The 13308-nt window shown below is 40.7% G+C and overlaps 1 protein-coding gene across 1 annotated transcript in view; it reads right to left on the reverse strand.

Annotated features, from left to right (window-relative positions):
* Positions 1 to 2271: 2271 nt before the first annotated feature.
* The window catches only part of pappaa (pregnancy-associated plasma protein A, pappalysin 1a), a 119048-nt gene continuing 108011 nt past the window's right edge, over positions 2272 to 13308 (reverse strand). Inside the window, exon 22 of the mRNA XM_084745800.1 lies at positions 2272 to 4875. Coding sequence (XP_084601926.1) covers positions 4771 to 4875 — 105 coding nt within the window. The 3' untranslated portion in view covers positions 2272 to 4770. The remainder of the gene's footprint in view (positions 4876 to 13308) is intronic.

The following is a 13308-nucleotide window of genomic DNA, read 5'->3' on the forward strand; positions in this document are numbered from 1 at the left end:
AATAAGCAAATAAAAGACAAAAATATACTTTACATTCTGTTTTTTTAAAGGAAAAGAAAAAAAAGATACACTGCACTCAGTAACATTTGAACATGTGGTGAATCCTCATTGGATGCAAGCAGTGTCCACCTACACTCAATGACCAATGAGTTCTCATGTGGTTGTGGGCCCGAAGTGTACTGTACTGGATGTGATGACAGAGACAAAATGACAGTTTTGACTCACAACCGATGTTTTTGTTTATAAGAACAATGTAAAAAATAACTTACATGGACATTAAATATAACTTAAAAAAGTATAACACTCTCAATAAATAGTTCTACTATTTACACCATTGTTATGAGACGCAAAAATGTCACTAAAATACCAAAAATATAGAAGCAGCAAACATTACAGGCATGAGGTACAGCAAGGGATCCTGTGATGACTACAGTAGAGAGGTGATGTCCTCATCCAATGCGTAATCTTATACTTCCTTCCATGAATATCTTTGTTAGCTATGGCTTATGTGGGTACCTTCTCCAATATCAAAGAATATGTTTTTTTTTTTTTTTTTCAAGTTGACGCGCGGTCACATTCTGTGGCCTTTCCGACGGATCAGCTGTTTTGGTATCCGGGAGGATGCTTCTAAGCTAGTCAGAGTGCGCGAAAGCGACAACGGGTCGTGTTACAGAATGAAGGGAAGGATCCAAACGCGAAAGGTTTTGGATTCGTCCATTCGAAGACGGCTTGAATGGCTTTCCAGTGACCTCAAAATGACGGATGATGAACCACAGTACTGCATGTCGTCGGCATAGTGTAGTGATTGCAGGTCAGTCTCCAGTCTCCTCACTGGTAACAGTTCTACGTAAAGCAGCAGTATCTGGAGTACTAATATTACATATAATTTGATAATATCAACATAATACAAGTCTTTTTTTTTAAAACCAGGGCTATATATATATATTTTTTTTTTTTTTGTAAAAAGTGTTAAATGCGATCTTTGAAGATGATGTAGCCTTTACAACGTCCTTACAAAAAGTTACAAAGTCTTTCAAGAGTCCCTTTTTTAATGGGAATTCCTTCATTTAAGCTCCTTCCCTTCCCCTTTGACATCTCTTGGTTTCTCTGCAAAAATTTACACCTTTAACCTAAGATGATGTATCACACAAACACCTTAAATATGTGACAAAAATATGCCTTGACCCTATTTTGGAGGGTGGTTTGAGGCCTGTACGGATGATGGATGGATGAATATAACAGTTCATAGCGACAATACCTCCCTACATCATTGATAACATTGAATGCAAAGTCAGTTTAGGTTGGAGAGGAGTATCTATGGATAGATACAAAAAAGTAAAATGAATGACAGGAAAAGCTAATAGCAACACAGGGAGTCAAACGACCGAATATCATACAGTTTGTTTCAGATCACCATTCTGACAATAGCAGCTTCTAAACATTTTTTTTTGAAAGATATACTTTTTCTTCTTACATGGAAAACTAAAAAAAGTGCAGTAACTGAGGTCAATAATACAAACACTGATTAAATATGACATTTTGTAAAAAATGAAATACATGAAAACAAAAAAACCTAAAAACATTTTTCAACGCTCCTGTCCATCAAGAACATATAGTAATATTTACATATTTTTTCTTTGTATTTGGTGGAAAATAATACCTTCTCACTTTCTCTGCATGTTTTGTCTTTGTTCTTCACTAACATTGGATTTCAAAAATGACATGAAATTGGTCTTACATTGCCACTTTATGTGATTTATGAGAATGATCTGGAATGCTATAGCAGCCTATATGAGTCAGAGGGACTGTGCCATTGGCCCAAATGAAATGAAAAGGCATAATCATGCTGATTGTAACCACGACTATGGTTGCAGCCAAATAAGAGCAGCAGTAATTTGGACCAATACGCCAAGCAGCCTTCATTATCAAATGTGCATGAGAGAAAAAAAAACTAGTGTGTCTGGAATGAAGAGTAACAAAATACAAAGCTATTGTAGCAGCCATATAATCTAAAGGAGTAAATTGGTGGGGACGGAGACCCGAGTTCACAATACTGAAAAGTGCTGATCAGAAGTGCACTTTTTACTGCAGAGACAAACGTTTAACTTAATGACTTAAACACGAGACCCAGCAGAGAATCTTAGGGACCTTTGATTATGGTGTGACTGCAAAATGCTGTGCTGACATATACATCCAAATGTCATTTTCATGTACAACCCTAACCCAGAAAAAGTAATGATGCTGTGTAAAACTTTGACAATAACAGAATGCAAGGATTTGCAAAACCTTGTATTCAATTGAATACAGTGCAAAGACAAGCTCTTAAATCTTCAAATGGATAAAATTCATAGTTTTTTTTGTAAATATACACTAATTCTGAATTTGATGTCTGCAACACGTTCCAAAAAAGTTTGGAAAAGGGCAACAAAAGACTTGGAAAGTTGTGGCATTCCACAGGTAAACAGTGTGAAAAGGGGCATCCTCAAAAGCCTCAGTCATTCACAAGCATGGACGGGATGATGGATGCTGCAGCCTGTTTTTTGGAAATCGTGGATGTCATGACCTCCAGGCTAAAGAGGAGCTAATGCTAACTTCTGCATCTGTGATGGTATGTCGGTGTGTTTGTGCCCATTGCACGGCTAATGCTGAAAGCTGCACACAGGTTTTGGTGCAACATATGCTGCCATCCAGACAACATCTTCTTCAGAGACGTCCCTGCTTATTTCAGCAAGACAACGCCAAGACACATTCTGCACGTGTTACAGCAGTGTGGCTTAGTAGTAAAAGAGTTCGGGGACTAGACTAGTCTGCCTGCAGCCCAGACCTGTCTCCCCTTGAAAATATGTGATGCATTATGAAGCACAAAACACAACAATGGAGGCTCTGGACTGTTGAGCAATTGAAGTCGTATATCAAGCAAGAATGAGAAAGAATTTCGCTTTCAAAACTTCAACAATTAGTGTCCTCAGTTCCCAAAGGCTTACTGAGTATCTGAAACATGTTGCAGGCATCGTATTCAGAATGAGTATATGTTTAGAAAAAACAACAAAGTTAATGAGTTTGAACATTAGATATCTTGTCTTTGTAATGTATTCAATCGAATGAGAGTTTTTGCAAAACATTGCATTCTGTTTTCACAAACGTTTCACAAAATGTTCCAACTTTTTTGGAATTGGGGTTGTACGTTGTTGCCTGCAGAGCTACAGCTGAGCGTTCAATACTACTCGGAGGGGAGAGAATGAGAGATGTGTGTGTGTGTGTGTGTGTGTGTGTGTGTGTGTGTGTCAGATGTGGTCTCCTTCCATCTACACTCGTTCTCACTAAGAGCCATGGCCTATATCCAGCCCTTTATTTCTGTACTCTTGTGTGTGTGAGACTGTGCTATGCAGAACTGTGCGATCAAAAGAAGCCACAGACTCCTGACAAGCATTGACTACATTCTGAACAGGGCTGGGATCGTTTTACTTTCAGTTTGAACGTTTTGAATCGGCACTTGAGGCAAGAAAAGCTCTTATCAAGCGCCGTGAGGGAGGAGTTGAAACTGAAACTAAAATCAAGCCAACCTGAAGTGAGGTGTTATCGATGACATTCTTTAAGTCGTGGTCAATGTATGATGTATTCTGCTCTGGCGGCTGGGTTGAACGGGAATGACAAGTGAGGTTCTGGGTTTTTTTTTTTTTTTTTTAAAGTTCTTAGTGCATTTCATATGTGGTGCTGTCAACATGTATTCTCTGAACGTATCACGGACTAACATGCAAGCGTGGATGAATGCTATAAAGAGGTACTGTAAGCAGCAAGGCAGACAAAAGCTGTCTAACCCTATTAGATATTGTGACGTGAAGATGGCAAGTAGCAGCAAACACAGTAGCAAGAAGCCATGCTAAAAATGTTTTAATTATGCATTCAGGATTTTGCTCTAAGTATAAAATTGTCTTAGGAAATTGTGTCTATGGATTAGTTGACTTTTTTGTGTGTGTTTGTGCATCTTATTTTGGCTTTTGTGGTTTGAAACTTAACAAATATGGCTGTCTCATTCCCCACCAAGCTAGGAATAACCTCTGATGTGCCTATGAAGAAACACACTTTACTGAAAAGGACATCGAGATACAGAATGTCTGACCAGTTTGAAACCAGGAATGATATAAGCACAAACTTCTAGCCCCTCCAAAAAATGTGTTTTACATGCCTTCAAAGTGTCTGAGGATTATTTTTAACATTTGATTTCCTTCATATTTGCAAAAACACAGAGCCAACATCAACACAATCCCCCACTTGCACATTTTGATTTACCTTTGGTTCAATCATGTGATTGTAGAGCAAGGTCACTAAAATAGACACTGAAGCCAGCACAAAACTGAACAAAAGGCATGCTACCTAGGCTTGGTTATGTTTTTTTGTTTGTTTGTTTGTTTGTTTTCTTATTCTTTCAAAAAAAAGTCTGTTTCATGTTATTTTTTTCTCCTTGCTATATATGTTTTTTAAATGATGATATTGCAGGGTTACTTTCCTTTTAGCTGAGAAATGAAGTTTTCTGTGGAGTCTCATGAGTCCCAGCCTCTATTCTAGATCTTTCTGTGATGAGGAGGCGGAGGCATTTCAGCTGGTCGGGGTTGCAGTATGGATGGAGAGGTATGCCTGTTAAGCAGCATGTGCAGGAAATTGGAGGCCGAGAGGAGGATGAAGGAGGGGGGGTCTGCCTCGGCCGCTCTGGCTGTGTTGTGTTGGAGCAAGGGTCCTGGGACGTTGAACAGAGGTCCCCGCTCAGGTTGGTCACCCCAGGGAATGGACGTGTTCATCTTTTCTGTTCTCTATGGCGTTTGGATCCCGACAGGAGCACTCATCCCGTATGTCGCAGGACATGGGGAACGGAATCACCTGGGAAGGACAGAATAAGATACTCACATTCAGAAAATGTAAATGCCAATGGTTCATTGGCTCAAACCTACAGCAAGACTTTTAGATTCTTAGTCAAGATTCCAAATTTCCAAAAATACCAAATATTTCATGTTGAATTCAGGTCAGTGTTGATCTGGAGCAATTTGATGATGCAAGCATTTCTCACTTCATATTGAGTCCAGGTTTGTCCCCTGCTAGTCCACATTTAGTAGCAAACATGCTACTGATTCACCAGTCATAAAAACAGGAAGAGAAAACATCTTTTAACCAATGAAAGGACACATACAAACATATGCTTGGAGCGGTGTTCACACCAGAAATGAATCATTCCAGAATCCACTTGACGCTGGTCCAAGACCATCCCTTCAAGGCGAATTAGAGAGCGTTTATATGGTCCAAATCAGAGTTGAAGTCTGGCGTTGTAAATGCAAACAAACCACACCAAGAAGCTGCTCGAGGTTTCTGTTCAACCAGGCTGGTATGAACCAACCCTTAGTTAGGGTTAAGGAAAGGCCATGGTTTAAGCTGAAATGACTACTTTGCCAAGGTTAGGGGACTTTTAAATTTTTACTCTGTTGTTTTAGGAGGACAGACTCATAAAATCTATATTTTTTTTCAACTTGATGTACTGGTGCCACCATTAAAAAGTGCTGTAGCAAGTAGATAAGAAGTTGACAAGTAAAAGATACCACCCTAAAAGGTGTATAACCCGTGAAGCAAACCGCTGCTGTGTGATCAGGGTTTTTTTTACAAAGTATGAACTAATGTTTTTTGCAACATTGCTATTATTTTAACTCGCAGTTTTACTATATTTGTAATATATATATATATAACAGTCTGTTTCCAGTGAACATGCACATCACCTAGCTCTTTCCATCCCTTTCTTTGCTAGCTGTACCCCCCCCCACCCACACACACACACACACACAAGTTAGCTCACCCATTTCTCTCTTGTCGTAGCTGATGTAGACCAGATTCTTGCAAATATCAAACAGATTTGAAATCAAATTGGCATGGTTCTCATTAGATCATTTGTATTGGGTACACAAACTCATTGTACAAAGTGTACCAAAACTTGGGGCTCAACTGTTCACAGTGCCCTTCCTGTTGCTATCTGAACTGTTCAGTATTATTGTATTAATCTAATGAGGTGTGCAGTTACAAGAAAATAATGGTCATCTGCCAGCCAACGAAAAGCAACATATCTTCTCATGTTAAGTGTAATGTATGTGACAATGTCATGCAGGTTAACTTTTTTTTGTTTCAGACCCAATCTCAGAATATCAGAGAAATTGATAATTGATAGTTATTTCCCTGATAGTCTGATGTCAAAGTGAAATAGTGTAGGTGAAAATAGAACCGGAAGATCAGTGGCCATTGCCCCCGGCGTTTGACGTCACTGGATAACGTTGGCAGTGCGTCACCAGCACCAGCTGCTACTGCCTTGTCTGCTCGCCTCTCGGGGGGCCTGCTTCAGCTGTTTGGGTACACAAAATGTGTCCCCCTTCTCCGGGCCAAACAAGGAACACATGTGGTCCAAGTCATGGAAGGCAGGCAGCAGACCAAGGGCATGTCTGTATTTGTGTCCTGGTGGCTTATCAGATCAATTTGTGGCGGCTTGCGGCCGGTGTCGCCTTTTCTTGTTGGGGCTGAGTGGTGCTGCCTTTTTTGCACAATGGATCTCTGTATACAATGCAAATGTAACAACAATACTGGCCACTGTGACCAACATGGATACTTAGCTGACAGCACGCCTCTTGCCAAAGACAGCTATTAGTTCAATGCTATTAGTGAAAGCTGTCTGGCTGCTGTGGGAGGAGTCGTTTCCAGGGGAGGGTCATGGTGCTATTATCTGAATATGGAGTAGCTGCAGTATAATTACAGAGACTACTACTGTAATGCCATCAAATAAATTGCATCATGAGCTCATACTATCTGGGAGGGTTATTCAGGTAATTACTAAATGCATTAGCAAAGAATCAGAAAGGAATTAGAATTTTCTATCCACTAAAAGATGTATTCATAACAATAGTGCCTATTACAATGCACAACATCAGCGTCAAAGTGCTGGACTTTGAAGCTGACTCAGGGAGCTTCAAAGTCAAACTGACTTAAGATGAAAATCCAAATTCATCTTGCTGTGCTAAATATTAATAGTAAGCACATTGTGAGGTTGTATGAGGTTGCTTAAGGCTAATTGTTTTTGTGTTTTGCTGATTTTCACAGAAAAATTCTGAAATTTCTTGAAAGGGGCAGATCCCTTTAAACCTAGATTAACTTTCACATGTGCCTGAAGATTCTTGTGTTTCCAGCTACAGGAAGATTCTGAGCAACATTAAACAAGTTCCTCAGCTCAGAAAATCTTCCAATAAGAGACAGTTCTCTAATACTCCTTTTCCATACACATGTTGGTTTGACTTGTCTTGTTGACTCATGCATCAGCCCATCGGGGATCTACATCATTACAACAAGGCTACTTGCTTGAGGGTGTCTTAACTGAAAATGAGCTTAGCTCAAGTCGAGCAGCTGTAAATGGGTGAAAAAACACTAAATTTCTTAACTTAATTTTCTGTTAATTCTTCACAATAAAAGTCCCCGTCACTTTGTTCTTTAAATGTTTTTATCATGAAGCAGCAAAATCAGGAAATGTCGCATTTTCATCATCAGTGACTTAACAAGACTCCTATCTGGATGAAAGCGCACATGAAACAAGAAAATAAAGCAGATATCTTAAAGTACAAACAGTGACATAGGTGGTGGTTCAAACCACAGAGATTCAGTTAGAAGCTACAAAAGTATTGAGAGATCAACACAAAGACGCTATTAAAAATGCCTTGTTACATGGTCTTTTTACACAGGAACGAGTAGAGTCTGGTGACACACACTTGTTTGAGGAGTTGGCCGCAGGCGGCTAGACTTTACCACAGCAAGGTAAGGCAAATCAGCGAGGCATGGTTTGACTTGGTGTGGCCAAAAATGCCAATGGAAAAGCCCCATAAGTTTATTGTTTTTATTTCTTTAAATAAATTGTTTAGGGCAAGGAAACTGTAAGAGCACTGTGTTGCAAAGGGAAAATATAATATAAAATCTCATTTTCACCAAGATTTTAAAGTCTTATTGTCTTTTTAAGTAAAAGTACATCTTGAAATTAGACTCACATTTTGCTTTGGCTGTCAGTGTAAAATGTTATAGTTGGTGGTAAACGCAACACACAGGAAACAGCACCAACAGTTTGTGAGAGTCAGTGATTTGTAGACAGCAGGTCTGTGGAATGACAAGGGGGAGCATGCTAGTCACTGAGGAGCAGTGACGCAGGCTCCCCTTTGAAATGGAGTATAAAGTAAGTTGTTTGTGTGGGGGGTGTTCCTAATGTGAGGGCCAGGTGGGCAGTGCCCAGACTCCTCTGAGAAAATGAGGCCTGCATGTGACGACTTTACAAGCCCAGGGCCGGACACACTTCAGAAACAGCTGTCAACCGCATGAGCAGTGTTTCCTCTGTGGCGTTTTGAAGCCAAGAACACAGGGCTCCTCGATCCCACCTGACTCTTTCTCAGTTTAATTACACTATCTCTCAGTTTCACACTTTCACCTTGTCTCCTTTTAGTGTCTCTTCCTCACTTTACCTTGCTTTATTACTTCTCTCTCTTGCAGCAAAAAAACCCACTACCCCTCCTACCCCCCTTCTATTCCCCACTTCCCTTCCAAGGCCAGTTCTGTTTATCTCTCTATCTAGAAAATGATGGTGGGTGGCAAATTTGACATGGTTTCCTTTGACCTTGACCTCAAGGGTGGCTGGGACAGCTGCCACATCTGGCCCTGACTTGAGGTTCTGGCGGGGTGGCTGGGAAATGGGACTGGCTGGCCTTGTGGGCCTGGGGGCCCTCATGCTGCCCCGTGTCCCAGGGCGTGTGGAGGGCTGGGGGGAGGACACCCACTAACAGGAACATGAAAGCCCCTCTGAAGAACGCAGACCTTGTCAGAGCCCCATCCTTCCATCTCAGGAACAGGTCAAAATAACACAGAGTTCGTCTCATTTCTGAGTGTGCAGTCTGTGCGTGTCAGCCTGCGCTTAAAGGGAAGAAGGTGTGCAAGGGGCACAGGCCCGGGTAAAGGGGAATTGGCTGATCTAGGGAAGTGTAACACACTGTTCACTAGCAAGCAACAGCCGCTATTAGAGTGAGTTATAACTAGCAACATTTTTGTCTGTCTTCAAAATCAACATATCCTCACACATATATGACAGGACAGGTAGACTGCCAGTGACTTCCAAAATAACAAATTGTCACACCAAACAGTCACAATTTGGTTCTTTGTTATGGTGAGGCACCAAAATTTCTTGGTTAGGTTTAGGAAGAAAACGTGGTTTAGGTTCAAATAAGTATGTTGCTTTGCGTAAGTTACATAAGTCACATTAATGAAAGTCACATGACATGATGTTAAACACAGTTAACATATTGAAATGGTCACAGTTTGGTTGGGTTAGGTTTGGGAGCCAAAACTACTTGGTTAGTTTAAGGCAACAAAACTTCTTGGTTAGGTTTCAGCATCAAAATTACTGCTTAGGTTTAGGCACCAAAACTACGTGACTAGGTTTAGGGAAAGATCATTAAAATTACAAAGTATGTTAACGTTATGTTACATGACTTACTTAAGTTGTATAGTAATATTAATTTTAAAATAAGTCAAAGATGACATGATTTTACATGGGACATGAACCCCCATCTCTTTCACGTCTTGTTTTTGTTTGACTCATTCATCTACCCCAAACTCCTCCATCCATATGCGGACTATCTTGCTCTTTATACGGCTCCCGTCACTAGAGGTCGCTGCCAAACAATAAACGTATATATAGCTCATAATAAGCTGCACAGATGACTTATACGGCCGTTTCTTCAGTCAGCACGGGATTTTCAAAATATATTAAATTAACCCTAGCCCAGTGGTTCCCAAACTTTTTTGCCGTGCCCCCTTCAGAGGCCAAAACAAGTTCATGCCTCCCTGCCCCACAATTACTGGCAATTAATATCAATAACTGAGGAAGGAACTGATTTAAAGAAGTGAAATAAAGGTCAGCATGATAGCATCAGTAAACTCTTGTTTCTTTCATGCAGACAAATTCATGCATTTCCCTTTAAAGTGTAATAACCTCTTTCCACAAAACTTTGAGAGCAAACCGCAACACAATGCACTGCAAAGCAAACGGAAACATAGAACCCAAACAGTCAGCTGTGCTTTGACCAGGTCATGCATTTTTAGTCTTAAGATTCCAAACAGCTTTGCATGACAGCTTTGTCACTTGGTGTGTCACAACAGTTAAAATCAACTGTCAAATACATCAGCCACTGGAACCACTGAGACAAATGTGATAATCTTTGAGGAAAATAAATTATATATAATTATCTAAATGAAAGAGGCAGAAAGGAACAGAATGAGTTTTAATGGTAAAGATTAGGAGGGAGAAAAAACAACTAAGGAGCAAAAAATCACATTACTGAGTTTGGCAAAATAAGTGCAAGCACATCAGCAAATACCCAAAACTCTTAAAAACTGTGGGGAGTGTGTGCCCCCCTCCGCCTCTCCCCTCCCCGGTGTGTAACTACCTTCGCTCAGCTGTGTAGAAAAGCCCCGCTCCTTTCTCCACATTATCCTTCCTCCCCCTCAGATGCATTTTGGAAGCTTTGGCATGCTGCAACTTATTTAATTATCAGCCATAAGCATTGCATTGCAGTGGCTTGACAAAAAAAACAGAATGCCATGCAATGCCATAACCAAGAAATCCTGCTACTGTTCGTACGGGTGCCTCGGGCCCCTTCCTCCTCCTTAACTGCCCTGGCAGAGCCGCGGCAACAGGGAAATAAAGTCACCTTAGCTGCCCTCAGACATTTAAAAAATAAAGAGCTGTTGACGGCATGTGCTTTTGGCATCCAGTTAAGTGAATATTTAAAGTAGAACATGTTAAGGCAGAATACAGGGGGAAAAAAAATACTATTCACCACTGAAAAATACTGTCTATATCTATCTATCTATCTATCTATCTATCTATCTATCTATCTATCTATCTATCTGTAATAGCTCCAAAAGATTGTCTGCTGAAATGTGATTTATGTGAAATATATAGGACTAAATAGCAGCCAAGAAACCCAGAGAGGAAAAATGGAATTTCAGTTGTTATTTTGGAAAGGTTTTGTGTACATGAATCACCACCAGAAACAGAGGGGTTAAGTGGTCAGCTGCGGCAACGGTGGCTATCACGGACCATCAGCTTAGACACAAACATCAGTCGTGACACATAGCAAGTCACGTATTGTGCATACTTGAGCCAGACTGAGAGCTGTAAACAGGGCGAAGGACTGGGAGGGATCTCAGCGCTTACCCAAGACCCCACCACCAACGCAGACAGAAAAACCTACAGGCACGTTGTTTCAGAGAGGCCAAGCCGTATAACTATATAATCGGTGCCCTCTGCGCACTGCTTCCAGCATCCAAGAAAGGAATTCCTTCCAAACTAGGGGGGGGGGGGGGACCTACAAAAAGGTTCTTGCGCAGGCAACCCTCAGGAAGGCATACTGCATATACCCTTGCCTCCGCTCCTCCCTGCCTCTCCAAATCCTGCCAACAGCTTGCAACTATTAAGGGGAGATCCTGTGGTGACCTTACGTGCAGCCAGTCCTTGCACCTTCAAAGCTCCTGGGGTGGAATAATACACAGCAAGTCATCCAGAACTCCTTAATACACAAATCTCAACCAAAATAAAAGACGCGAGAAGCATATGCTGGGAAGGGGAAAGTAAATGAGCAGCAGAGTTTCACTGCTTTTCAAAATACGGCTCCTTTTTTCTCTTTTTTCCTCCTCCCTCACTTATTCAGCTCTTATCAGGATGAATCTCTCAGTTGTCAAGAAGAAAGAGAAGCCGGAGGAACCTGGAAAACTTTAATAATTGCTAATAACCTAATTCCTTCGACAGCATTTTAAGCGTGGGTCCATCATTTTATTTACATTTGTTTCATACAATAATTCTGTAGCTTCCCAGTAGTGTTCCTTACGTAGTCAAATCTCAACATTCAAATTTTAGTTGAAGTTTGTACAATTCTCAAAAACCTGGGACATTGTGTAAAAAGTAAAAAGAAAAACAATGCAATGATTTGCAAATCCTTTTCTTCCTATATTAAATTAAATAGAGCAAAAAGACAAGATACTTAATGTCCAAACTGATTAACTTTTGTGTAAATATACACTCATTCTGAATTTGATGCCTGCAACACATTCCAAAAAGTTGGGATAGGGGCATGTTTACCACTGTGTTGCATCACTCAACAAGCGTTTGGGAACTGAGGAAACTAATTGTTGAAGTTTTGAAATTGAAATTCTTTCTCATTCTTGCTTACTTTAAGTGCTCAACAGTCCAGGGCTCTGTTGTACCACATATTTTCAATGGGAGACAGGTCTGGACTGCAGGCAGGTCAGTCTAGTAGCTGCACTCTCTAAGTATGAAGCTAGTATGTAACACATACCAGAATTAGTCTTGGCATTGTCTTGCTGAAATCAGCAGGGTTGTCTCTGAAGAAAGACATTGTCTGGATGGCGGCATATGTTGCTCCAAAACCTGTATCAGCATTAATGGGCCTTCACGGATGTGTCAGCCATCCATCCATCTTCAACCACTTACCGAAATCGGGTCGTGACTCGCAAGTAATAGTTCCAGCAAGGGACCCCAGACATCCCTTTCCCAAGCTACATTAGCCAGCTCTGACTGGGGGATCCATGACCATAGGTGAGAGTAGGAGCGAAGACTGACCGGTAGATCGAGAGTTTTGCCTTCTGGCTAAGCTCTCTATTCAATACAACAGTGCAGTAAAGTGAATGCAATACTGCATCAACTCATGAAAAATGGGAGCAAAAGCAAGCGTGTTGCTATCATATTTTGTTGAGTTAACTTAGGGCGAGCATCAGCATCATCTAACATACATCACTCCTTTTTGGCTAACGGCTAAGTGGGCATTTCCTTTAAAACAAAAAAAAAAGAAAAAGAACCCAGATGGAGTCACCCTTTGTTTGTAAAGAGAAGAAATTGCCCAATTGTTGTATCTGGAAAACATTGTATTAAATTCCAAAAAAATATGATTTTTCATATTGAACCGTTGAATCATTTCAGATTTGAGAGGCGCGCTGTTTGATGTTGGGAAACGTAATAATAAACAATCATGAAACGACTATAAAGAAGTCACTTAACCATCCTCTGCTGAGGAGGGGCGAGCAGATGTTTTCATCTCTGTGTTGTAGTGGACTGGTGACTGAATGCTGGTAAGAACATTGGGTTTAAGGTCACAGAGTAAAGTAAGGGAGACAGATGAGTTTTTTTTTTTAACCTTTGGACTCTTGGGATGGACTAAAAGGACAAAAAAAAAAAGATAT

This window comes from Lutjanus erythropterus, chromosome 20 (assembly GCF_056507025.1).
Source record: "Lutjanus erythropterus isolate fLutEry1 chromosome 20, fLutEry1.hap2, whole genome shotgun sequence".
NCBI lineage: Eukaryota > Metazoa > Chordata > Actinopteri > Lutjaniformes > Lutjanidae > Lutjanus > Lutjanus erythropterus.